Source organism: Suillus paluster, assembly GCF_016628075.1.
Source record: "Suillus paluster strain FC165 chromosome Unknown EDB91scaffold_72, whole genome shotgun sequence".
Taxonomy (NCBI): Eukaryota; Fungi; Basidiomycota; class Agaricomycetes; order Boletales; family Suillaceae; genus Suillus; species Suillus paluster.
The window spans coordinates 83969-109040 of NW_024537632.1; the positions used below are offsets into that span (position 1 = coordinate 83969).

The window sequence follows — 25072 nt, forward strand, 5'->3', positions numbered from 1 at the left end:
ACGTCATCGGGGGTAGCTTTTCCCAAAGTCTCATTTGCCCACTGTCGTTTAGCAAGGCGTGTCTTCTGTTTGAACTGATTGCGTAGTTGGCAAATCTGTTGGATAAGGTCGTGGTCAGCAAAGCCTGTATCTATGAGATATTGTCTAGCCCTTTCACGAGTCTCTGCAATGCGATTGAGTGATTGCGTGAGGTCAGGAGTCCACCATGGTTTTGCATGTGTACTAGATTTGCGGGTGGGAATTGAGCTTTCCGTTGCTTGAACGAGTGCATCTTGAAGCGCTGTGGTTGTTCTTTCAATATCGTCAATATTGGGACGTGTTGAGTCACGTAGCGGTATCCATGCATCTTCTCTACCCATCAATTCTCTCATGAACGCTCCTTTCCATGCGCTGATCGTGTCTTCGTTGATATCTTTCCAATTGAACCGTTGAGCTGTGATGTTCTCGATAGGGACACGTTCATGGTCTAGTGTCCATGTGAGCACCGCGTGGTCTGATCCGTAGGCTTTATGGTGGTCTATTGACCAGTCTTTGATCGTGTCGAGTTTGTATGCTTTATCATTGATGAACGTTAGGTCAAGGACCGATGATGATTCACCATCGTGGGCAAAGTAAGTCGTTGCTCCACGTTTGTTTAGCATTATAAAACCCTGGTTAGTTAGCCAGTCAATGAAAGCTTCTGCTCGAGGGTTGGGGTTCTCAGCTGTGTTTGATCACATTGGGTGGTGTAGGTTCATATCTCCCGAGATGATGACCGGCATTCCGTTTGGTAGTTCAATGTTGAATAGACGGTCTGATGACCAGTTCGATGGATCCTCGCCTGCTCTCTGGTTATACATATTTACAAGTATTGTCGGTGTATGTGTCCCTTGGTTGATCTGTAAAATTTGTATGTCAGCATCCATTGCAAGATCAGAGCAAAGTGTAACCGTGAAATCAGGTCTGTTCTTGATGTATGCCATGGCTCGAGGAATGATGTTTGTGGGGACAGATGGTAGTGGCAGAATTGGCTGCCAACCGGCCAATGATACTGGGCCGTTTGTGCCATTTCCAATGTCACCATACCATGGCTCCGTTATGAGCAGGATGTCGTATTCACGAATAGTACTGTTGAGCAAGGCGTGACAAACTATATTTGAATGGTTAGTGTTAAGTTGAATCATTTTTATGGGCTGCGTAGTATGGACTATCATTGCCATCCAGCCATAGTGTCGTCGGTCATTGGTTGTGGCGTTGCAAGATGAGTCTGAGAAGTTGTGGGTGGGGTTGAAGTCTGGGTCTCTGTAGGCGCTACTGGATTGTTAGTAATTTGAGGTCGGCGCGTGCGTCGTCCCCCTTGGACACTTGGTCGAGAGTCTCTCGCAGAGCCTTTGGTTAGTATATGCATGGGGCATTTAGTCGAGTCTGCCATGTGCGCTTCTCCACAGTTGACACATTTAATCGGTAGGTGGTTGCATCCTTTTTGAGCCTTGGCCGTGCTGGGGCATGAGTTGCAGGTGTGCGTCGGTTCAGTGTGATCGCCTGCACATACTCGACACCTAGGGGGGTTAGGACATTTGGACGTATGATGGTCGAAAGACCAACATCGGTTGCACTGACGGACGGGTTTCAGATCTTGGAATTGTGAAAATGAGGCGTACCGTCCATATAAAAAGACTCCGCTGACGTGTTTGAGGAGGTAATCGACTTCTTCCTGTGACGAGACCGTTAAGAGCATAGTTGAGTGGTATTTGTGTTTGAGGGTCTCCGGTTTAGCCATCCATGAGGGTTCTGCTTTGAAATTGATGTTGCGTACACTGGGGTTGTTAGTTTTCATCTCGTAAATTACCTCTGCTCCGGATTGAGGTTCAAATTCCATCATGTCTTCGGCATCGGATTTTCCAGTGTCCACGCTGTTGAGGAGGACATGGAACCATTCCTTGTCTGGTGCAGCTGAGTAGTTGGAGTTTCCTACAATTAAATCTGCGAACGCATCTTTGAATGGAAGCAAGTCATCCGCTGTGTAATCAGGATGTGTGATGACGATACAGTTACCTTTGGTGTTCCATTTTACGCCATTAACCGTGACTTTGGTGACCTCCTTGAGCCTTTCGTTGATAGCTTCTACTAATCCTTGGTCCTTTTGCCGTTGTGTAGGATCCGGAGGGGTTTCTATGTGAAGAATGAGTCTAGAGGGGTGGTGTCGGGTTAGCAGATTGTTTCGGCGTCGGTTCTCTTGTTCCATGAACTTAGTTGAGTTTGTCTTGGTCTTCGGAGTGGGAACTATGGTGGGGCCATTTGCGATTTGAGTACGAGGGTTTTGACTGGTTTCCGGTTTACTGCCTTGGCGTAATTCCTGGACATCTTTGACGAGTTGGTTGAGGATCGGCATTATGTTGTCAGGATTGTTCCTTGGTGTTTCAACCGGTTTAGGGGGTAGGATGGCCTGTGCAATTCTTTGAGCAGCGGCATACATGTTATCTGGGAACTTAGCATGGATTGATATGTTGTCTAATGCCTCTGCAGCTTTGATAAGATGGTGGTTTAAGTCAGCGATCCATCCTTGCTCCGAACGGGTTTCACTGTAGATGTCCGTCTCCATTTCTGAGTCGTATTCGCGTTGGTCTACATCGGTTACCATAGCCACGTGTTCTGTAGGACGGCGTTTGGTCTGTCTCGCGGTGTTTGGTGAGGCCGATGGAGAAGTGGTTGTTTCCAGTCGACATTTGTATCCTAACCCTCTACGTGTGGGTGTGACTGGTGTGTAATTGGCATTGGTTGGTCTGTATGGGAATTCCGGGGGTGGGAGGGGATCATTGGGCTCCGACTCATCCCACGTCCGACGTGGCTGGGACTCCTTCATACGGTGTCTAGTGTTGCTAAGGGATGCTGCTTGTGAATATGATCTTGCTGGTATACGATTGTCAAGGTTTCTAGCTATGCTTATACTGCCTCCTAGCTCGTCGCCCATGTTCTGTTGAACCGTGGGAAAAAAGCAGATGGTGGCGGTTAAAGGTCAAGACGCGGACCTGCGCTTGAACTGAAGTCTAAGATCTAAATCGGAGTATTCCGACGGTTAGAAACCTTCCGAGGCACGTTCACACCAATCCCTCCGTTTTCTGGTCCCCACTAATAGGACACGTCCCAATCGGTTGCTAATCGGTAACCTTAGACGAAGGGAGACACTGGTTTCTCCCGGTATACTAACTTGTAAACGTTTTCTACTAGGCTGTGCACATATCGTGATTGACGCCCTCTTCTGATAGTATATATACCGTCCTGTTCATAACAGGAACCACACAGCGTCGGACCTCCAACATGACTGATCAGCTCCCCGCATATACTACTCTTCCCCAGCCAGAGCCCGAACCACCACAGTATACTCTTCCAGAGACGTTCACCATCGGACGACGCAGCACCCGGCACCTTGTCCGTCCAGACCAGCTTAAGGCCCATCTTCAGCTCTTAGCGGCGTTCAGTCATCTTAAGGAGCGCGTCACCGCCAGCGAGAGTCTTGTCGCAGGATTAGAGACGGACAGCGAGAAACGTTGGGTATGGTTCGTCAATTTGGCCGTTGAACGGTATGTGGTCCAGCATTCTGAGCACGCTTTGCATTGATAACTCACTGCACTGGTGGAGCGCAGGTTTGAGAGGTGGTGCTTGAAAATCAAGCAATCTGATGAAGTGGAGCGACGCCTGCCACCCATTGATGTGACTATGGTATGGCATGCTTATCTTCTGAATCCGAGGCAAGTATGTCTTTCCTCATGAGTGGAGCGACAGACCTTATGTTTTTGGTCGCATCTGCAGCTGGTATGCGGAAGACACCACGCGCGTCTCCAAGCTCAAACCTCTCAAAAGTTTCACCGATTACTTCCCCACACTTCTTGTGCGCCACTACACTTCTGTGCAAATGTCCCCATCTCATTGAACCGGTGCCAGGCTAACCCCGATCTGCTAACTACTGACGCACCGCACCATGACCGCGTCTCCACTTGGGAGTCCCGTACTAAAACACCTTATGACCCATTTGCCTCTGCTGCGGTTCTCACGCACAAATCCGTCGAGTGCCCTCACTGTCGTGCCACTATTCTTGCACGTATGTACCTTGTGCCTGCATGCATGGGAATCCAGTCTGACAAATGAGCATAGCGTTCCTGCAGCCTAACGGGAAGGGATACGCCCAGAGCAACTTTAGTGTTGAGTGTAAATGTGCTCACCCCATCACCAAAGAACTTCTCGGCCTGTACAAGTTTGCGAAAAACATCGTCGAGCCAACAGCGCCTGATACATACTTGGCGTGAGTGTCGCATTGCTTACAATTCCTGGCACCATGAACGACAAGCTAATATCTCATACGCAGCGGAACCCTTCATACATCACGTAACATCCACGACACTACGCGCGGAGACACGATCACAAAGCGCGTCCTCATCTCGAGCATTCTTTTCAAAGAGAACAAGACAAGCGATCCCGTGGCCCGGGTCTTGACAAACGTCAAGTATGACGCTGCGCGCATGCGTACCGAGCTGAGCATGCATTTGAAGTCAAGACTGTAGGTCATTTTTGTTGCAAGAAATACAATTTTTTGTTCAATTGAGGGACAGGTTAACCAAGATCATGAGTGCCTACACAGACGACAGGGTATTTTCAATCGATCTAGTCGGTGCTGTGAGTAGACTCTCAACATTTATCGTAAGCCGAGGACTGATGGATGAATCTAGGTCCTCCGGCAAGCCTCGTTCGTGAAGAAGATGGTCGATCTTGGGTGGACGGAGCCAGGATATTTCTCGAGCAAGGCGGACGCGGTGGCACTGCAACACTGTGTAGCTCGGTATCACGCGTGCGTACTTTACGCATTTTCTCTGCCAACCGCACAAGAACAAGAACATTGTTTTGCAGCTTCTTGGGCCTCATGGAAGATTCGCCTGCGTCGTTCTTTGTGCCCACGCTCGACATTGACCTCGGGTGGCATACTCACCAGCTCATGGCGAGTCGGTATCAGAACGACTGCCTTGCATTCGTAGGACGATATGTTGATCAGTAGGTGTTGTCACGAGTACGTTATGTAACACACATGATAAGTGTTCATTTTTCAGCGATGATAAAGTGGAAGAAGGTGAACTCGCGACCTCCTTCGACCTTACTTGTCGAGCTTGGAATGTAAGCTATTTTCCTTGAACAACGATAACTCGATTCAAACCTCTACAAATCTTAGGACCGCTATCACGTTCCCTACATGCACTGCGGGTGTCCACTCCCAGGAGACACGATTGGTCAAAAGCTCCGACGTATCGTCTCCTCCTCCCAAGACACCAACATGCTCCTACTCCCTCCCCAGTCAGACGCACGCGCTGCCACTCACCCAAGCGATCACAACGCCGTATTTGCGCTGCACAACATGTCCGCGAGCCTGCGGCGCCGGGACAAACGCGCGCGCAAGGCAGAGTCACGGAGACTGCGGGCAGAGCAGAATGGGAGGTTGGTGAGAAGGGATGGGAATGTTGATCACGGGATTGCATTTTTGTATCCTGTGCCGATGTATTATTATTATCCTGGTGGATGCGTTGCCGCTACTGGTGGCGTGGTGAATGGAGGTTTGGGCTGTGCCATGGTGAGTGTTGTTGTTGTGTTCGGTGGACGGGAGGAGCTGATATCAGGTTTGCAGGGCGCAGGTGGCTGTTCGACTGGTGCAGTTTGTGGCGGGTCTGCTGCCGGTGCCTGCGGCACGGGATGTGGTGGAGGCGGCGGCTGTGGTGGAGGTGGAGGTTGCGGTGGAGGTGGTGGTTGTGGCGGTGGTGGCGGTGGCGGTGGATGCGGCGGTGGGTAAGTCAGACTGTCTGCCATACTATCTTTTTTTTTTGGTGGAACAATATCTTGAATGCCCTATGTAATTTCCCTGCTGTAATCTTTCACTAGTATGAAGATGTCTATTAGATATCAGACTCCTAAGTCGGACAAGCTTAACAAGGGTCGGGCATCTGGTGCCATGAGCTCGATAACGGGAAGACAGGAGAAAAACAGATAATGTACATCTTGATTTTCAGAGCATCACGACAAGCTAACGTTGCACTATTGTACACTGAACCTTAACCTTCTTTCTGACATGCAATTTCTCCACGCATCCTCCAATCAATGGATGAGAGACCCTCTCGGCTTTCTGAGCGATTCTGCGATTCCTAGGAACGTTTCGGCAAGTTGGATCTGAGGATAGAACAAAACGTGTGTTAATCATGCTTGGTGTGAGTTCCTGCAGCACTCTTACCGTGTCCAAGGCCTGCGTGTATGAAGATGCGACTGTTGCCGCCGCTGGGGCCAGAGGATCTCTTGGGGCATTGTTTTGGATGTCAAGCGCAATTTGAGTCATTCTCCGCAAGGAAGTAGAAGATCCATCTGGACCAAATGATACTGCATGAAAAGACAATGCTTTGCTAGTTCGTGTGTCATGACTTGACAATCCAACAAGAAAATCATCCACGAACCCAAGACGAACGGCGGAGCGGCACAAATCTTGAACAGTCTGGTCTGCGATATGGCACTGGCCATCCGATAAGAATATCATCACAGGGCTCCTAAAAGTAACGTTGAAGATTTTAAACAAGTTCATGGAAAGATTGACGCACCTCTCTGTGCTCCAATGTCGTTCCATGACTAATTGAGCTTCCTGAACCGCAGCGGTGAAGTTTGTACCTCCATGAGCTGAATGAGGCAACACGGTATCTAGTAATTGGTCAGGAGAACTAGAGAAGTCGTTTACGAAGACTTCCGTAACCGAAGACTCAAAAAGGATAACGCTGTATGAGTCGCGTCGAGCTGCTTGCTGGCCACCAACTGCTGCAGCACGGGCTGACCAGAAGCTATATAACGAAGACAGCACCGCACCGAACCGGTTGTTAGAGCGTCGCGTAATTCTGTCCGAGGCAGGCGTGTTCGGAAGGGGATGTCTGTCATTATAGCTCATGGAGCCGGATCTACTAACAATCAGCAACCGCAGGAACGCGAAAATCGCCCTGTACCTATCGGCCACAAAGATTCTGGAGTATAGTGATTATGCGTTTATTAATGTCACTGCGATGGAACCCCAGATGATCACTCACACATGGAATGCTTGCTGCATGATCACGGGATTCCTGCATGTGAATAGATGTCCGTCGTTGGAAACGTATCCTAAACCGACTTGGGCATTGTTAGGATCCACCGGTGGGTGAAACAGAGGCAAAGTGCAATAGGATGGCTGAGCAGCATTTCCCGCCGCAGCAGTGTGCTCGGGGCCTGGAAAAACGGTAAATCGTCAATGGGATAGCAATGAATAAATCATACCGCTACACATTGAGTCACTGACAGGGAATGAGTTCATTTCTGTTACCACACTTCGAATATTCGAAACTCACCACTTGGCGAAATTTGCCTGCTCCTCTCGAGAGTAAGGGTCTTTGAAGCCTGCGGACTATGTGAGCCCATTTATACCCATGGTCGTATTACTCACCGGCTCGCCGCCAGAAGAGATTGTGCGTCACGTAGTCCTTGACACGTTCCGGGTTAGGCACCAGTCTCTTAGAAATATGCTGAACCTCATTATTCCCTCTGCAAGCAGAGGCATCCGGAGCACGACAGTAGTCAATGTGGATATGGCGGCCCAATGCTTGACATACAAGGTTGCACATCATCGGTGCACCCTCATCATTTGAAGAGAAGCGATGTCCTTCAACCTCGAGACCTGTATCATCTGGTCCATCCACTGCCCATCGCGACGAAGACATTGATCCGTGTCTAGTTTCATGCTCTTGTTGCGGATGACCTGGTGTGGTGGTTTGTGAAACATGACTGCTATGATATTACGACACCTACCGAGTGGCAATGTACAATAGTAGCCACAGTGCTCACATCTTAAAACCCAACAAAAAGTATGAGGAACAACCGCAAAAATGAAACGAATATCCAAACCTCTCTCTGCAAAAATGCACCACTTTTTTGTCCAAACTATGATTGTGCGGACCTTTATGTGCCACCACTCCAGGCGGTATCAACCTGACACATCTCAGTCGTTTTGCCACTATTTAAAGGACGAATGAGCGCTACTAGTGTGAAAGGTAAGCAACTCGCACACATACCTTGTGAGTACTGCGAATCATGGTCGTATGTTAGCTCGAAAATTGTCTACGACAAAGACGGCACGCTACCTTCGTGTACTGGAACGTCTCATGCCTTCCGGTGAACGTCGCCTCGATCGATTGAGGCGCAGTCTCGATTTCGCAGATGCCATCGACAGTGCATAGCTTGGAACACGAATGCTCCTCCCTATAATGAAATCAAACTTTAATTACCAAAATACGTGGCATGGATGATATTAACAAACCCGCAGAGATGAATAGCGTCGTCTTGCAAGCCATGAAGATGGTCTGTATTCGCACAGAGTCTCTTGCAAAGTTGGCAAGGAAAAGAACAAAGTCGAGCATCACACTGGTGTTGGACATGGTCCACGTCACTGCGGTAGATGAGATCCCAAACGTAGCGTTATGCGTTGACCTCTTATACTTACCTTGGAATGCCACAAGTACCGCGGCAAGGCGGAGTGGAACCGTCAACCAACGTCAACTTTGAGAGATCGCAGGGCTAGAGGCATTCTAGCACGTAAAAAGTCTGTTCAAGGGTCAAACATACCTGACCGCAGGCATGCACAGTAGCAGCACATAGATGATCGCCTTCTGTGTGCCCAATAACCTAAAAAACCAGCTCAGTGGCCTTTTGACCACAGTGAAGATGATCTCACCTTCGTACACTCATCCAGACATCCCTGTCTCCCGGAGAGTTTGCAAATTTGACCACAAAGATGCGCATTAACAACACATCTGGAAGGGGCAGACATGATATGAGCTTATGTGCCGATATCATCATGAAAGGCTTAACATATGATTGCCTGGATGTCCCGCTCTGAAAACACCAGTCATTACTAAACAAGTACTAAAATTGTTCACTTACGACATCGAGCAAGCCTTGGTCTCTCCAGATGAAGCACAGAAATCGCAAGAATGTATGCAAGCATGAGAAGTTTGGCAATCATGCTGTCCATCGTGCAATCTGCTCTGAACACAAAGCAGCTCGCAGCGTGCACATTTCAGCTTGCACAATTGTAAGTTGCTCCTCAAGTCTACTGTTGCACTGTCGAACGTTCTCATAAGCTCGTCAATGCTAGCTTGCCCGCTTTGGAAGCGAGAGACGTTCGACGATATCCATTCGCCAACATGGTCAATGCGCAAATTGACCAGGCTGTCGATATGAGTGGTCAAATTATCAATCCAAACATCTTCTGGGACGTAATGGCGAGAATCATAGTCTCCCCACGCACGAGACAGGACTTGCAGCGCGGCCTCGCGGAAAGACGATTGTTGCGAACCCCCAGTCGCCAATGAAAATTCAGAAGCAGTATCTGGCATGTCAATCGGGACATCGTCATCCAGATTCTTCATAGATGCCAGGTTAAATGAGATTAAAAATATAAGACGGCAGAAGTTTTTCACACCTTCAAAGGTTCCGGTTCAGGATCGACCTCTTGCAGTCCGAATGCCAGAGCATTGGGCAACAGGGCGAGAAGAAGTTGTGCTCGATGCGAGGCCATCGATTCTGCGATGCGTTATTCGTGAACTGTACTAGTCATTCTTTAGAGTACGCACGTGAGAGAGCGCCCCAATCATTTGCCTGTGAAATTTTAATCAATGACCTCACAAAATATACCGTAAATCAAGCAGACCTTCAGTTTCGCCATCAACGTCTTCATCACATGAAGGAACTCTCCTGCTGTATTATGTGTCAGTTTTTGTTTGTCCAACCGACGCTTAAGGTTTGGGAACAGTTTGTAGAACTCTTGCGACTCGATCACCGGCCTACAAAACGATAAAGCGGTTTGTAGACATAGGAAAAATTGCGCATACCATGGGACTATATTCAACTGTCCAGCGTGGAGGCGAGAAATGAAGTTGGCTTCTTGTTCGTCTTGGACTATCTTCTGAAACTTAAGATAAAACCTGAGTGACGACTTGAGTGTGCGTTCTTAAGAACATGGTCAGTGACATACTCTTTAGTGATTTCTGCTTTATCTGAATCCACGACATCCTGAAAAGTAGCCAAGTTGGGGAATATGAAAAGTGACGGTCAGAAGTGGAAAATCACCTTGATGATGATCACCAATGTTGATTGAAACAGACTCGGGTTGGCTGCTGGATCTAGGACAGTAGAACTCGATTGGAATGACTGAAATAATCCAGTAATATCGCGGCTCAAGGCGAAGTTGTTCCGGAATAGTACCTATGGAACGATGTAAAGCTCCGATCCACAACATGAAAGTGGTGTCAAACCAAGTTGGAGATCGCAGTATTGAACAGCACAAGCAAGGTATCTTCTTGAGCGGAACGCTCGATACTATGAACACCTGTGTAGAGTGAGCATATCAACACTTGATGTCGCAAGGGATAATTCAGCATGCCTTCAAAGTCCAAAGCGACTATGAGAGCATCTTTCGTTGGAGTCACCGACATCCACACTCCTTCTGTGGTGCGCATTGCTGATCCAGCGAAAGACGTGTCCACGAGATGATTTAAGGCAAAGCTTTTTCCCACGGATTGTTCACCCATAGATGACACAACTTTGACGGGCTTGAAAGCACAACGTTAAGTCAGTGGCTTTTGGAAGACATGAATGCGATTCATACCTTTCTGGCCATGTATGACTGGAATAGAGATTCGTACCAACCAAAAGACACGTAGTTAACAATGCGGTTGACATCTGCACCGAGAAGGGACTTCTCCAGTTCGGTAGAATATACCCCATCTTTCAGTGGAACGAAGCGGTTCTCCTTGGTCACAGCAATCTGGATAGGAATGAGGCAGAGGAACTCCGCCAGCCACTTCCCCAGCGCGAAATTTCGATACGCTCCACTCCGCACCTCCAAGAAGCCTGTTGAAAAAGGCGGAGTATGTCGTTGCGGAGACAACCATTGACTTCAGAAGATTTCCGGTTGGCTTCTTTGACGTCCTTTCAAAGTTTGAAACAAGATCATGGAAGTGGGGCACAAATAGGTGATGGTCCCGATCCGTAATGAATACCAATGTTCGCTGAGACCTGTTACTGGACGACGTGATCGTTTCCCGCTGAACGGCAGGAAGAACCGGGAAGCGAGTCCACACCTCGGCGTGACAATCAATGAGACAGTTGTGCGCAGCGATGTTTCCAGAATTTCTATTCCCTCCTCGAGTACCCTTTTCTTTGAAGGTAAACTCTGTCACTTTCCGCGTGATGTCGAGAGCAATTGATCGACATGATTGAGTGTCAATGTCGAGTGTGACCAAATGCACGATATTCCGGCTATGTAGTGACGTTAGAAGCAGTGGCTGGTCCAATGGAAGATCAGGGATCTCGAGCGGGATGCCATCCGTTGAGCCGAAGGTGCTCCAATGGTAAGCGGTTAGTGTCAAGTCAGATCCACGGGCGTGAGCCGTGATTAAGCAAGAGCCATCTGGAGTCGAGTAAACTGCCGTTGGAATCTGGATGAGATTGAGTGTCGCAGGTCTGTGATGCATAAATTAAGTGGCTTAAACATTGGCGGGCGCGAGTCTGACCTGAACTGCATTGTCGTCAGAGAGTAGACTCTCGCCTGCGCGGATGTATCAACGAGCAGCAGTTCTTCGCTGCCGCAGATGAAACAAGCATGAATAATGGAGGTTCCTTCAGTATACCACTGAGTCAAATTGATCGCACTGCCGCTGGCTTGGAAACTGCGAGTGTCATCGTAAACAAAGATGTGTAACAAGAGCTGATTGAATTTTGATCAGACTCATCCCAGAAGAATCTTAGTGGAACGAACCTTATCTTTGGCAACAACACTGAGCACACGCTTTGACTCATCGAAAGCGAGAACGAATTCGCCGATTTTATCACGGTGCAGCTTTTTCCCGCGACCGCCGTGAGCCACGGCGCCCTCGATAGCAGTGAGGTGTTCCATGTAGACCGTCAGGTTTCCAAACCGATCAGTCGTCGCAAGCAAGATTTTCTCGCCTGGAAGAAGTTGCGCTCTCCTGGGGTGGAGAGCTGCGTCAGTGATATCTATGTGTCGGATTTCAAAGAGCACATACACCACTGAATCACCGACGGGTAACTTGAACGAGTATGAATTCCTAAACTTCGGTGAAGGAATCGTAGTAGAATCGAACTGTAAGGAATGTAGATCTTGCGCTGTCAATTGCATCAGGTGAACCGTGAATTTCAGCTTTGGCTCCTCGAAAGATTCCCTTGAACCAGTTATTTGCATTGAAGGCGTCGCTAGAGAGTATTTCATTGGCATTCAAAACCAAAGGAATGCTTGGCACACCATAGTAATAGTTTCGTCCTTCCTCGATGGCATCGATGATAAAGGTGTGCCTGCCGTTTTACATATGAATCTGGTGAAGGGGAAACGCGGCGAAATCGCTTACGAATAATGACCTGTCTGTGAATGGGCATTGATTTCAGCGATGAACCTCTTTCGTGATTCGACCAGTTGTTGCTCTTCGCTGCTGTCCGCTTCCTTTTGAACCTTGGCCAGACATTTGTCGATTTGGATATGCAGCGCAGAATGAGTCAAATTTGTCGTTTGCTTCGTTAGAAGTGATCGGAAGTGCGCCAATGCAGCATCCCTGGTATCTCCCACGACTTTTTTCATGACGGGGAACTTTTCGATGTCATCCAACTCGACGAGGAACTGAGCATCACTGACCGTAGATGCAGTAACCTCTGCATCTTTGAACGTCTTATCGACGAACTGAGAACCTGGTCCAGACGAGATGAAGGAATTGATACCATCCATTGCTGTCTTCAGCAATCCCTTTGGCTGCTCACGCGGATTGACACCCTTTCCTATTAATCTCACTGACTCCTTGACGTGTTTCATGTCCTCGTGTAAAATGACATTGAAGAAGTCTTCGTCTTTCGTCGCGAGGTCGGGAACTTGATGAAGTAAACTTTGGGCGATACAGACACGTTCCTTAAAGCCTCTGAAATCGCGATTGCAAATCTTCTCGAAGCGCAGCTTTTTCAATGTGCGATGAAGCTCTTCCCCTATTTCTGGATATAGCTCAATTACAGTAAGAAGTTGATCTGGATGACCCGTTACTATGATGCAACTTCAATATATAGATGAATACCTTGGACCTCAGAGCTATCCTGCCCACTTTCTATGGAGTGAAGTGGAGAGTCGTCAGTGGGTGAACTTAGTGAATCGAATTAGAAGTAGATGAGGTTGTTTTGAGTACAACTCACGAAGGGGCAATAGCTGGTTCAACCGGATCTAGACAGACTGTTTTTATCAAACGAATTGATCGTACAGACGACTTACCTTGAGCCACAGGGTTGCCCCGCTCACTTTTTGTGGGGCAAGGGAAAGAATCATGGGTGAAAGTGCTGGAGGGATCGAGTTAGAGACACGAGAGGAAAGTGAAGGAATACTCGCGGAAATTTCCCGATGATATCGTCAACCAATGCCTTGTGAAAAATGCGAGTGAGACGGGGCGAGTCCTTCTCCAACGTCATCTTGACGTCGGCCTCTGTCGATCTCTTGGTTGCCCTAGCATTCGATGAAATATCGGCAGACTCCTTCTGCAATTGGTTGCACCGTTGCGGGAAGCGATTATGAAGACCTGCGTCCATCAAAAGACGCAGTGCATTGGCATCCAGATCCTCGTTCAACCGTAAGCTGTCGTTTTTCCTGAGGACGCATCACTTCAGATCCAGAAGCTGATTACGCAGAATAACACTTACAAGCAATCACCTAACTGGAGGCGAGTGATGGACTTGCGCTTCGACACCTCGATGATCGGGCTGGCCGGCAGATAGTTGATTGTCATGAACCCTTGAGTAATCTCGCCGTGCAATAACCAAGGCTTATGCAGTCCAACGTCCATTGTTGCCTCTGCGTGAGGCTGGGGCATAGTTATATGATCGGAAGTAGCCTACATGCTGCTTTCAGCATTAGGCTGGGAATGATGAGTTGGGCATACCTTGAATCCAGGACGCGGCTTTACGGCTTCTTCCTGCTCGTGTGTTTTCGTCACTTCAAACGTGAACATTCTATCGGACTCGTCTTGGTCTTCTTCCATTTCCATCGAGGTGTCTTTGTCTTCCTGTTCACTCCATACAATAGAGCGAGAATGCTTAGGGGAGACGAGTGCCGTGACCTGGTCACACATCTTCGTGAGGTATCTGAAGCTCTTTGTCAAAAGGAAATTCCTGGAATTCAGGGAAGACTAGACGAACCGCATGAATGTGACGCGGTTACGTTTGATGGAGGAAGGAGCTGAATCATCCCAAGTGCCATCTTCAGGCCAGTAGACGAGGAACAGTTGTTCGTCGGAGGTAGCTTCACAAGTCGTTCGGACAATGTAAAGTCCAGAACGAAGGCTTGGTTTGGAAACACTGTATTCGCTGTGGTTCGCAACAAGCTGTGCTGCACTACAAGAAAAGTTCATTAGGATGCCAACCTGCAAGGGAACTTATCTCACATGTGGTCGTCGACAAGACCTAGAGACGACAAGAGCCGCACTATTTCATCTTTGCTCCCATAAACGCCAACGGGCTTCACTCTTAAGCCATCCAGCGCGCTGAAATTTACTTTCGTCATGGATACATATGCGCCGGGACAGATAGTATTGGTGAATGCACGGAGTGAATCTTGCGCTATAATAATTTTGTCCACTGGGGGCACTCAGCGAAGGCAGGCTCTGCAAGGACAATGGATTTACCTAGGCCACCGCTTCCTTGTTCACTGATCAAGTCCAGGACCCGATACATCCCATTTATCGATTGGACGAGGTCACGAGCATCATTATGCGGAGGGGAGGCTTCCACGTCCATCTGAAGAAGAACGTGGAACATCTAGTCCACATCATGACGACCGCGAAAAAAGTAGACTTACATTGTCATCATTGGATTTTACGGAGTGATACATGTCGTCGTCTGAGTCCTCAGAACTGACGGCAGTGAGTGTTAGATCAGTTTGACCGCCTTTCGATGAAAATGCTTGTGATGCAAAGGGCTCATCATCATCGTCCATCTCGTCGATCATGATCGAGGGGGTAGATGCACGGGAATATGAGCCCCGGGCAAAACGATCCCAATTCTGATTACCGTTATCGAATGGTCGATCTGCGTAGATCGTGGATAGCTTTCCAGTAGATATTACAGTTCACTAACCGACACCTTTCCCTTTGTTTGCCTTCTGGTTTAATGGCTGTGTATCTTGGAAGGTGTTACTGCTGGCGTCAGCTGAGAACAACTTTGGCGGTCTATACGACCCATCCATGATGGTGGATGAAAGTAAAGAAAAGGAACCCAAAATCGCCCTCTTAAAGGGTATGATAAGCGCTTCTGAGTCAGGCTGTGTTGAGCGGTGCGGATCCTCGAGGTTCCAACTCAACTTTAACTGTTTAGGGTAAGCTTCTGAAGCTTCAGGGATCAGGTGCAGTCGCGAGCGCCTTTTCAAAGACAGAGTTCTCAAAAGAAATGCGCGTAGACACAAGGGAGCTGCCTAGTGCCCACCAAACAAGTGATCAAGACAATATAGAGCCTATATGAGGCCCACAGGACGCGTCTCCATAGCGGGACTTCCCACGCCACCAACAAGAACTATACTTAGAATTTACATTAACTAATCGTAAATTTCTCCAGATATCCCGACTTAGATCTATAGACCGAGCTCGGAAGGGAAACTACTAGGTTCTAGAATTCAATCTATTATCATCTAGCAGTTTTGGTCTGGTGTTTGCGCCACACAATCGTGCTGCGGCGTGTCTGTGGGTCCTCGGTCGGCGCGAATGCTCTTTCGTATTAGGCTGTCCCATTGACTTCGACGGATGGGTCATTGCTGCGGCCTGGGGCGTGGTGAATGGGCGGGCGATGTCCCCCGTCATACGTGCGCTCAACCTGCACCTGCTGCAATGTATCCGAGAAACTCTGGAGGCACTACGTATATAATGGAGCATGCAAACGAAACGACATTGAATACTGTATTCCTTTTTGTATTCGTATTTCCTGTCCTTGCTGCTAATGAGAGACCCTCTCGGCTTTGTGAGCGATGTAGCGATTCCAAGAAATGTTTCAGTAAGTTGAATCTAAGTAAGACATGTCAAGTGGGTTCTCCGCTCGTCGTTGAAAAATATCACTCACCGTATCTAAGGCTTCTGAGTATGTGGACGCAACAACCGCGAGAACTAAGGGGTCTTGCGGAGCATTGTTCTGGGTGTCCAGAGAGATCTGGAACATTCTCCTCAATGGCGAAGAATATTGATCTTTACCAAAAGACACGGAGTGGAAAGACAATGCTTTTCTACATTCGAAGTCAAAAAGAGTGATTCAAGAAGACAACAACGGCTACAAACCCGAGACGGACTGCAGCACGGCACAAATCCTGAACAATCCGATCCTCAATATGACACTCGCAATCCGATAGAAATATGATCACAGGCGTTCTATAGTATACGCCTATGCAAACATTTCACAGGTCGATTGATAATCTGAGACTCACTTCTCCGTGCTCCAGTGTTGTTCCATAACTGACTGGGCACGTTGAATGGGAGCAGTAAAGTTTGTGCTGGCCCCAAGTCAATGACCTAGCAGGGCTCTAGCATGGGTCCGAGCGAACTGGAGAAATCGTTCGCCACGATGTCCACAGCAGACTGATCAAACAGGATAACACTATATGAATCCCGTCTGGCTGCGTGTGGACCAGCGACTGCTACAGCTCAGGGAAGACCAGAAGCTGTACAAGGACGACAAAACAGCGCCAAACCTGTTATCGAAGCGTTGAATAATTCTACCTGAGGCAGGGGTGTTGATGAGAGGTCTTCGATCCGTTAAACCCATAGAGCCAGATCTATTGGTGATCAGCATCCACTGTGATATTCATATATGTGTAATATTTATCCGCCACAAAAATTCTGGTGTGCGTTCATTAACGACATTCCTATGGAACAAAATAAAAACACCTTACACGCAGCTGAGGGAACGCATCCCTTGTCCTCGAGTGGTTTTTGCGCATTGATCCGGCTTTACCACCGAGACCCCACAGGAAAAACGTGTTGGTGCTGATAATTATCCATGGGTAGCGTTCATAGACGTGTACTATGTCGTACCCGATGAAGCACGGGATAAGGTAACACATGCTGGTGATAATGATGCCAACGACGAGGGGAAGGGTGCTAGAGTTGATGTTGGCGAGCGTTTGGCCCCCGAGGATGACTGCTGTTGTGGAAAAGCCGAGCCTATATGAGATCAGCGAGATGATGTGAGTATGGAATGCAATCCGCGCAGTGGGTGAGGGTATTGAGAATTGAATAGATGGTGCGGCGATGATCATTGTGCGGAGACCGGTTATGGGACCGAGGGTGGCGATGAAGGCTGTTGCGATGCCGCCGAGTGTGCAAAAACAAAGGATGGCTGTTACAGCGTTGCTTGAAAGAATAAGTGTGGTTGCGGAGCGATGTTTGTTGAGTGACATACGTGAAAACAGATTGTACGACAATGGTGACGGGAATGGTGGTCAAAGGACCTACACAAAGGTCAAGGGAAAGCAGAGTTGGACTGAACGGGACTTGTTGCACTGGGTTCAGGACAGGCAGGGCACACGTTCTACTCCACGGGCCTCAACACCACTAACAAGTGTACCAAAACGACTTGCGATCACGCGATATGGTGCTGCCTCGACGTTCATCTTCAACCGAATCGAGCGCTTTCTCCTTGTCTCTGGGTAGTAGTTTTGGAGGCAGACATGGTGATTGTCGGGCAGGGTATGGAGGGAGAAAAGGCTAAGCGGTTGTTGATGTGTTTCCTGACAGCACATCATTTTGATAAGAGGGAGTAAAAACAACAAACCGGTTCACCGTAACCTCAACAGTTTTGCGATATGCATATGATTCACGTCCTTACTCCCCAACGACGAACGCAGGCTTGAAAAACAAGGAACAACTATCTTCCGTTTTTCAAGGTCTGGCTTGGGAGATTAGAACGCACACAGAGCTCGAGGAGACATGTTTAGCATTACAAATTCACTAAACGCGTGACGGACGCGTGACGTGACCTCTCTCCGACTAGTTGACAAAATGTCAGCGCCATCTCTCCGCCTCAACCTTAACCGACATCGAGATTTTTTCAGTCCTCCCAACCCTCCCAGACATGTTCTACTGGCAGGGCTTCTGGGCACCTTCAGACTGTAGTTTTTTGCTCTTTCTCTGCGTTAAGATAAGGTATAGCTCTGCTAGCGCTTAACCCTGATCTAGCTGGAATGTGACTTTTGCGATGAGGGAGCGGATATGATTAGGCTGTATCTATTTGTTGGAGGCGTGCCAGATCCTTTTTTCACGAGCTGTACATGCTGAGGAGAGTCGTAAACAAGGTCGGGAAAGCACTGGCCTTTTCATTGCTCAAAACATTCCTTGTCTGTCTCGTTGTTCGACTTTGAGTCAGCTTAATCAATTCCTAACCAAACATGTGCTCTTTCGCCAACTTTGCAGCCCTGGTTTACAATCACGAACCTCCATGTTTAGCTGCCCTCTGTCTGAACTTTGTGCCCTCCCGGCACAACGTGGGACACATCATTTGCAAGGACTCATCAGGACGCCGAGGAATACTTACGTGCTGTCCTCGTTTTTTCATCAGCACACTCACCAAACCTACCTAATAGTGCCGAAGATGGTTCCTATCCCTCACTCTATCCACACAGCTCCTTTCACACCGTGCCCGCCCCTTGCGTCCCAAAGCATCTTCCCTTCAACCAAAGCCCACGAAGAAACCCTGAAATTCGAGAGGCGATCCCGTATACCAGAGGAGTTGATCACCAGGCGAATGTACATGCCAAACTTGAAAGCCAAAGTAGCGATGGCCTGGAATGGCAATGAGTCTGTTTGATGCTGAGATGGCTGCAGCAGTTGTGAGGAATTTGCTTGGTGCGCGGGATAGAGCATGATGGGACAACGAGAACAAAGCGGTTTGGAATTTACTGTCCGGCGCTGTAAGATGTCTCAGACTCGAATTCAAGTAGGTTTAAATTTTGTAGATGTGAAATGGACCTGACCCGCCTCAAACTCTGAGGCTTCCCAAATGACTGCCATAGCATATCCTACTCTTACAAAAATTTGGACGCGGATTCGTCATATTCGACCTCGCAAGACAAAGTCCACCGAAAGGGAAGCTCAGTAACGGGCTTCCCCAAAATCTGCCAGTCGAAACGCCGTGACCTACCATTTCGCAACCTTTCGTCACCCTCGATCTCACAAGGTGTAAGGTCCACTAAATAAGCTGAGGCAACGACTGCGCACATTTTACAGGTCCGTGCAGTGTCGGTATGCTCGACGATGCTTCAGATGACACTCTCAAAGGACTGTATTTCCACCTCCACGCCAGAGAATGTCCGCTTCGAAGGACTCGTCTCAGTCAGTCTTCTAGTAAATTCCCACCTTCAGGCCAGACAACGAGGACATGTTCAAGGTCACAACGATAGAGAGGGCTGGCAGAGCGATGACTCGGTGATTTAACACGACGCAAGATACTGGGAGCATCGAAGCGCGTGGACGCTGTGGCATCTTCGGAACTGCAGCGGTGAATTTCTTGATATCCGTAATTGCATTTACTTAATTCATGTGTCACATCAGCCTTCCATGATACTGGGAGCATCGAAGCGCATGGACGCTGTGACATCTTCGGAACTGCAACGGTGAATTTCCTGATATCCGTAGTTGCATTTAATTAATTCATGTATCAGCATCAGCATTCCAGGATACTGGGAGCATCGAAGCGCATGGACGCTGTGGCATCTTCGGAACTGCAACGGTGAGTTTCTTGATATCCGTAGTTGCATTTAATTTATTCATGTATCAGCATCAGCTTTCTGATATTGATCGTCTGCTCGACTATAGACCGTATGGGATTCTCTATGTTAACCCATTGTCCGATGCTCTTCCTGTGCGGGTCTGTCAGTGTCACAAGTCTTACACAATTTGCAAAGGAATTGGCGTGGAAAGTTTTCTGATAAAGTTACACAGCAAGTGTTTTTACTATACTTGTGTTATATCGGGTCAGGCCGTGATATGTACATCCTCAAGCAAGTGCAGATAATGTTGTACAAGGTTCGGGTAGCAGAAAAGACCAATCTAAACAGATACACTAATCAAATGCTGCAAGGCCGTGATATCCATGTCTGCATTTCGCGGAGTGATACTGCAAGGAGATGGCATAGGCCGCCTACACGAGATAAAGCAACAGCTGTCAGTAAGTTTTCTCTTCACAATAACCCCACCAAAATTTACACGTACACAGTAATCCCCCCATGCCACCGCGGCTCGATCTCGATCTCTCTGCCAGTCTCATCTTTGGCCTTGGAAAATTTGAAAACCGCAAGCAAGCAGACCATGGCAGACCATAACGAAGCTTCGGCGAGATGACGACCAGGGCATATTCGTCGTCCAAATCCCCATACAACACTCACGGTATCGTCTGTCAGACTACCGTCTGGGTTCAGGAAACGGTCAGGATTGAATTCGGACGCATTGGCGTATTTCTCTTCGTTGTGGCACATCGCCCTGAGGATAATTAAGTTGCAACACCAATGTATATTTATTGTTCGTACCAAATATTTGGGGTGATTATAGCACCTGTGCTGCGAATGAATATAGACTCCATGATGGGAAGGAACTCGCATACCTTTGGGTATGTAATAACCTTCGAAAACGTCGCTTTCGACAGCAGCATGAATTGCTGTAATTGATCAACAATCTGGTGCTGATATGTTGAGGTGAACAACGCACCAAGAGGAAGCACTGGGCGCCACCGTAGGCACTCGCGTAAAATGGCGTCAACGTAGGGTAAGGATGCACGATCCTGGAACGTCGGCAATCGCTTCGTGCCAACCACGCTCTCAATAATATCGTGTGCTTTCTCTTGTATGTGTGGGTGGAGAATCATCACAAGGATGAAGTTCATCATAACAGACGCTGTCTGGTATTGGTCAGCGTTGGCCCACACCACCGGCTACTTCTTGCTCACCGTCTCAGTGCCAGCTGGTCGCGAGACGGTCTCATTCAGTCCGACAATACTACACTGGAACGATATATGCTCACCCCCAAAAGCGGTTGACGCAGATTCCTTTATCGCTTTCTTCTGCCAGGCTGAATCACCGTCGCCGTCGTCGAGTTTCAGTAAATGGTCAGCGACCATGCAAGAAGATATGGATCCCGCAGCCTGAAAAGCGCTTGAGAACAAAGTGCTTCTTGTCATGTTATATTTACCAGACCACGCTCCGTATGTGAAAATGGTTCTTCCAAGTTTTCTACGGCTAATGCCTTGGCTAAAGGTGAAACTCTCTTGAGGCGCATGCCAGGGAGCCAAGAGGGAAGGCAAAGAACTGTGAATTAAACAATAAGATATTGCTAGATATGATGGACGATGGGACGTATGGAATGGAAAAGCGCTGAAGATGGCAGCTACCTCTGGTCTCAGCTCTTTCAGTATGATATCCAGAGCCAAGGCTGCACGCTCAATCATGTGGTCATTCCGGCGTGCTGCATCGTATGAGTCAGGCGAGCCTGTCATATTGATGCATGAATGCGTTGTAGTTGTAAGGTAGGAGTGATGCAACACTGTTACAATCCATAGGCAGGTAAATAGGGTGCATCATAATGCATCACTGATGCAGCACGATGCATCAGCAATGCTATATGATGCATGCCTGTGATGCTTGCTATGATGCATCATTTGATGCGGTGCTGTCCATTTACGGTATGTAGCGTGTTTGGCGGGTTGTCCATTTACGGTATGGAGCGCCTTTGGCGGGTTCTGGCCATACAGCGGGATATGATGCATTATTTTCGGAGCGCCCTCCCGCCCGCCTTCTTTGATGGGCGGTATTGTCCATTTATGGTATTCAGCGGGGCAGGTTCTGGCAATACAGCGGGTATGGTGGGTGCACCAGCAGCATTCCACCTTGTTACTTATCCTCAGTGGCCCGTCAGCGCTCACTTTCAGCATATGGCCGCAGGTACAGATGCGTCTTGGGGGGTTCTGGAGCGCATGGGGGGTACGGTGCACCAGCATACGGTGGGTACGGGTTCTGGCAATACAGCGGGTACGGTGGGTGCACCAGCAGCATCCCACCTTGTTATTACTGATCCTCAGCGCTCAATTCTAGCAATATGGCTGCAGGTACAGATGCATCTTGGCGGGTTCTGGGGCGCACGGCGGGTACGGTCACTGTGCACCAGCATACGGCGGGTACAGGTTCTGGCAATACAGCGGGTACGGTGGGTGCACCAGCAGCATTCCACCTTGTTGTTAATCCTCAGGCGCTCAATTCTAGCAATATGAATATTCTCGGCGGGTTCTGGGCAGATGGGCTACTACTATCTATCAATTGACACTGTTACCAAGTACATAGCGAGTAATGCATCATTCTCCTACAACCAAATTTCATGAAGTCCGTAGCACAAAATTTCGGTGATGTATATATGTTGATGCATCAATGTTAGCAATTTCACTCTCGCACACCTATTCTTGCTCACAGTCAAACATTAGCATTTGAACCATGCGCGCAAAATGATGTATTATATTTCTCGACAGGTACAAGATAACTATTAGACTGAGTAGGGACATTATATCAAGAAATTAGCAAGACTATGATGATGACAGCATGAAGAACAACCATACTAGACCTTTGCCCGCTTCTTCCTAAGAGCTCTTAGCAGGCATCGAAAGAAAAATGAGCAGGATAACATACTGTTGAGCACCCGCAGACCCGTTCTGCACAGGCCGTTTCATGGAAGGCCCAGTACCAATCGCATCCGCCAGCTCGTTACGCCTGGACTTAACTGGGACACGCTTAGATGCACGTGTGTTCGTAGAGTCATTGGTAATTCCACCAGGAGCTGCATCCCCTGGTGAACTAGACTCAGCTCCGGGTGGGTTAGTAATCGTGGGGGTGGTGGCGGCCTTGGGCTTGCGGACGGCCTTGGGTTTTGGGGCGGCCTTGGGTTTTTGGGCGGCCTTGGGCTCGAGGATGATTTTTTTGGTGATCGGCTTGGTTATGACAGCGGAGAGAGAATTGTTGGGTGTACTGGGGAGCTGGGGTGGGTTGGGATGAGGCAAGACTGGGAGCAAGGGTGGGTTGGGATGAGGCAAGACTGGGAGTGAGGGTGGGTTGGGATGAGGCAAGACTGGGAGTGAGTCAGCACTGGACTCATGCAGACTAGTGCGCTCAGCAGAAACCGGCGATAAATTTTCCTGGAGCCAAGCAGCAGCAGAGGCCGGAGACGTTTGGAAGACTGGATCAGTCCAATTGAGATCTTGCCACGTATTGGGGAATGAGAAGTTGGGGGTCGACACAGAGGGGTTGTAGACCGGTGTAAACCCATCAGTGGACATGAGAGGGGCAGTATACGCCGGAGTAAAAGAACTAGGAACCGAAGTGGTGGACATTTGGGGCGCATAGAATGGTCCGAACGAGTTGGGAACTGAATTGGTGGTCACAGGGGGTACGTATGCTGGTAGATACGAATGAGGAATTGGTGCGGAGACACCATTATAGTTAGAGTATGATGATGATGCATCAAACTGCAGGGGTGCATCAACGTGAATAGATACGTATTGCAAACGAAAGGGTACGTACCATTGCACCTATTGATGCATCAGGCGTGGCTCCTGATGCATCAGATGCATCACCCAGTGAAGCATCAGGCAGCGGCAAGGAGCCTTGTGATGCACCAGGCAGCGGCAAGGAGCCTTGTGATGCATCAGGTGGATGCATCAGCTGATGATAAAAAATATAAAGACCGACCAATCTACCCACCTTCATGATCCTCTTGCTCCTCTTCCCCTTGACCAAAGGACTCGATGTCATTGTCCTCTTCGACGTCGTCATGGCCATCGGGCACCTCTTCATCATACACTTCAAATTCCTCACCACACTCCATGTCCTCGTTCCCTACAGTAACATTAGGCTTGCGCTTGTTGGATGCTGCATGATATAAATTAGGTAAGCCAACTAGCAACTTGCAGATTAAAAACGCATGGAAGATTATTTCCGCATATTGCTGAAACGCCTCTAGGAAATTCCTATCGGCCGTTTGGTATAACTGGGCGAAGGTTCTGCCTTGTGGAGTTTCAGAGGGATGGCAACTTGAATACATCAGAGTCTCGGCGTGAGTAAACAGTCTATACCCGATACGTAAACTTACGATAATGAGGTCATATCCCAGTCGTTTCTTGGATTTGGACCAGCAAACATGAAGGACATGAGGAAACCGGTCTTCTTCTTGACAAATTGCGTGAATCGCTGGCAGATAATGGGTAAGTCGTCTATGCCCCTGCTTGAATGTTAACTATTGAACTCTATTCACAGAAACCACTTACTGCGCAATTCCCTCCGCATCAAATGGCACACAGTCATCCTCGGTGTCCTCATCTAAAAAATTCTTCTTGCCGGACCTCTCGTGAGTTTTCCACTGCTTCTCGTACATGTCACGAATCTGAACCTTGACCTCCTCATCCTCATCATCCAACAGCTCTTTAGAAAATTGACGCCCCAGCGCAACTCGTCTGCCTGACGACACCTTCCCAGCCTCTTCCTCAGCCTTCACCAATGGTCTGATCCGCTCATCGTAGTAGATATCGGAGTACAGCTCAGCCTCGGACTTAGCACGTCGTTTTGGCTGCAGCACGTCATCGAAGACAGTTGTCTCCTTTTTCAGGCGACGGTTTTTCTTGGACGCGTTCGCACGCCAACGAAACCAAGTCCGGAGTTGCTGAAGCACGTCAGTAAATAGTAATATGTTCATTATAGATGGGCTTACTATTTTGCGCCTGCTTTCAGCTTCTCCCACCTCAATACGTTGCTCCGGCGAAAGGGCGTCAGCGGGAATGTCGGGAAATACTACCGCTTCCTCTGGGAACTGTTTAAACCAGTCCCCAATCAAGGTGGGCCAAAAACGCGAATAATCTTTTTCCTTCACGTGCTCTGTGAGATATTGGGGGAGGCGCTCTTGAAGCCACTCCATTTGTACGTCTGAGGTCCAGCGTGCTGCAGGCATGA

At 48.5% G+C, this 25072-nt stretch overlaps 4 protein-coding genes across 4 annotated transcripts; 1 reads left to right on the forward strand and 3 right to left on the reverse strand.

The window, feature by feature from the left end:
- The first annotated feature begins 3114 nt into the window (after positions 1-3114).
- EDB91DRAFT_1157599 (uncharacterized protein) lies at positions 3115-5943 on the forward strand. Its single transcript, XM_041319678.1, is given in 14 exon segments — positions 3115-3189; positions 3246-3560; positions 3624-3728; positions 3790-3868; positions 3922-4078; positions 4132-4279; positions 4343-4534; positions 4587-4650; positions 4704-4822; positions 4882-5022; positions 5079-5142; positions 5198-5593; positions 5648-5766; positions 5782-5943. The coding sequence occupies 13 exon segments, from the start codon at positions 3298-3300 to the stop codon at positions 5807-5809; spliced, it is 1875 nt and encodes a 624-aa protein (XP_041172942.1). The 5' UTR covers positions 3115-3189; positions 3246-3297; the 3' UTR covers positions 5810-5943.
- A 168-nt stretch (positions 5944-6111) lies between these two features.
- Positions 6112-18959, reverse strand: EDB91DRAFT_1252728 (uncharacterized protein; the record flags this gene model as incomplete). Its single annotated transcript, XM_041323545.1, has 47 exons — positions 6112-6183; positions 6245-6551; positions 6603-6950; positions 6996-7013; positions 7077-7251; positions 7300-7316; positions 7371-7419; positions 7466-7777; positions 7976-8032; positions 8091-8100; positions 8160-8277; positions 8332-8439; positions 8519-8592; positions 8641-8700; positions 8758-8828; positions 8887-8910; positions 8959-9062; positions 9148-9440; positions 9500-9600; positions 9651-9675; positions 9728-9860; positions 9909-10001; positions 10052-10089; positions 10147-10281; positions 10332-10628; positions 10685-10843; positions 10905-11541; positions 11592-11785; positions 11837-12047; positions 12105-12291; positions 12341-12390; positions 12444-13119; positions 13152-13216; positions 13267-13294; positions 13343-13368; positions 13430-13711; positions 13765-13955; positions 14004-14205; positions 14260-14454; positions 14505-14697; positions 14745-14856; positions 14918-15147; positions 15196-15424; positions 16991-17450; positions 17500-17599; positions 17657-17742; positions 18706-18959. The coding sequence occupies 47 exons, from the start codon at positions 18957-18959 to the stop codon at positions 6112-6114; spliced, it is 7806 nt and encodes a 2601-aa protein (XP_041172943.1).
- A 1124-nt stretch (positions 18960-20083) lies between these two features.
- Positions 20084-21512, reverse strand: EDB91DRAFT_790011 (cytochrome P450). Its single transcript, XM_041328410.1, has 9 exons — positions 21443-21512; positions 21279-21394; positions 21111-21231; positions 21037-21050; positions 20799-20988; positions 20695-20748; positions 20621-20645; positions 20307-20573; positions 20084-20235 (listed from the first exon to the last, which is right to left on the reverse strand). The coding sequence occupies exons 2-9, from the start codon at positions 21363-21365 to the stop codon at positions 20145-20147; spliced, it is 849 nt and encodes a 282-aa protein (XP_041172944.1). The 5' UTR covers positions 21366-21394; positions 21443-21512; the 3' UTR covers positions 20084-20144.
- Positions 21513-24467: 2955 nt separating this feature from the next.
- Positions 24468-25055, reverse strand: EDB91DRAFT_1003058 (uncharacterized protein; the record flags this gene model as incomplete). Its single annotated transcript, XM_041312265.1, has 2 exons — positions 24468-24785; positions 24834-25055. Coding segments are annotated over 2 exons (540 nt in total), but the record flags the coding sequence as incomplete, so codon positions are not given.
- Between the last annotated feature and the right edge of the window lie 17 nt (positions 25056-25072).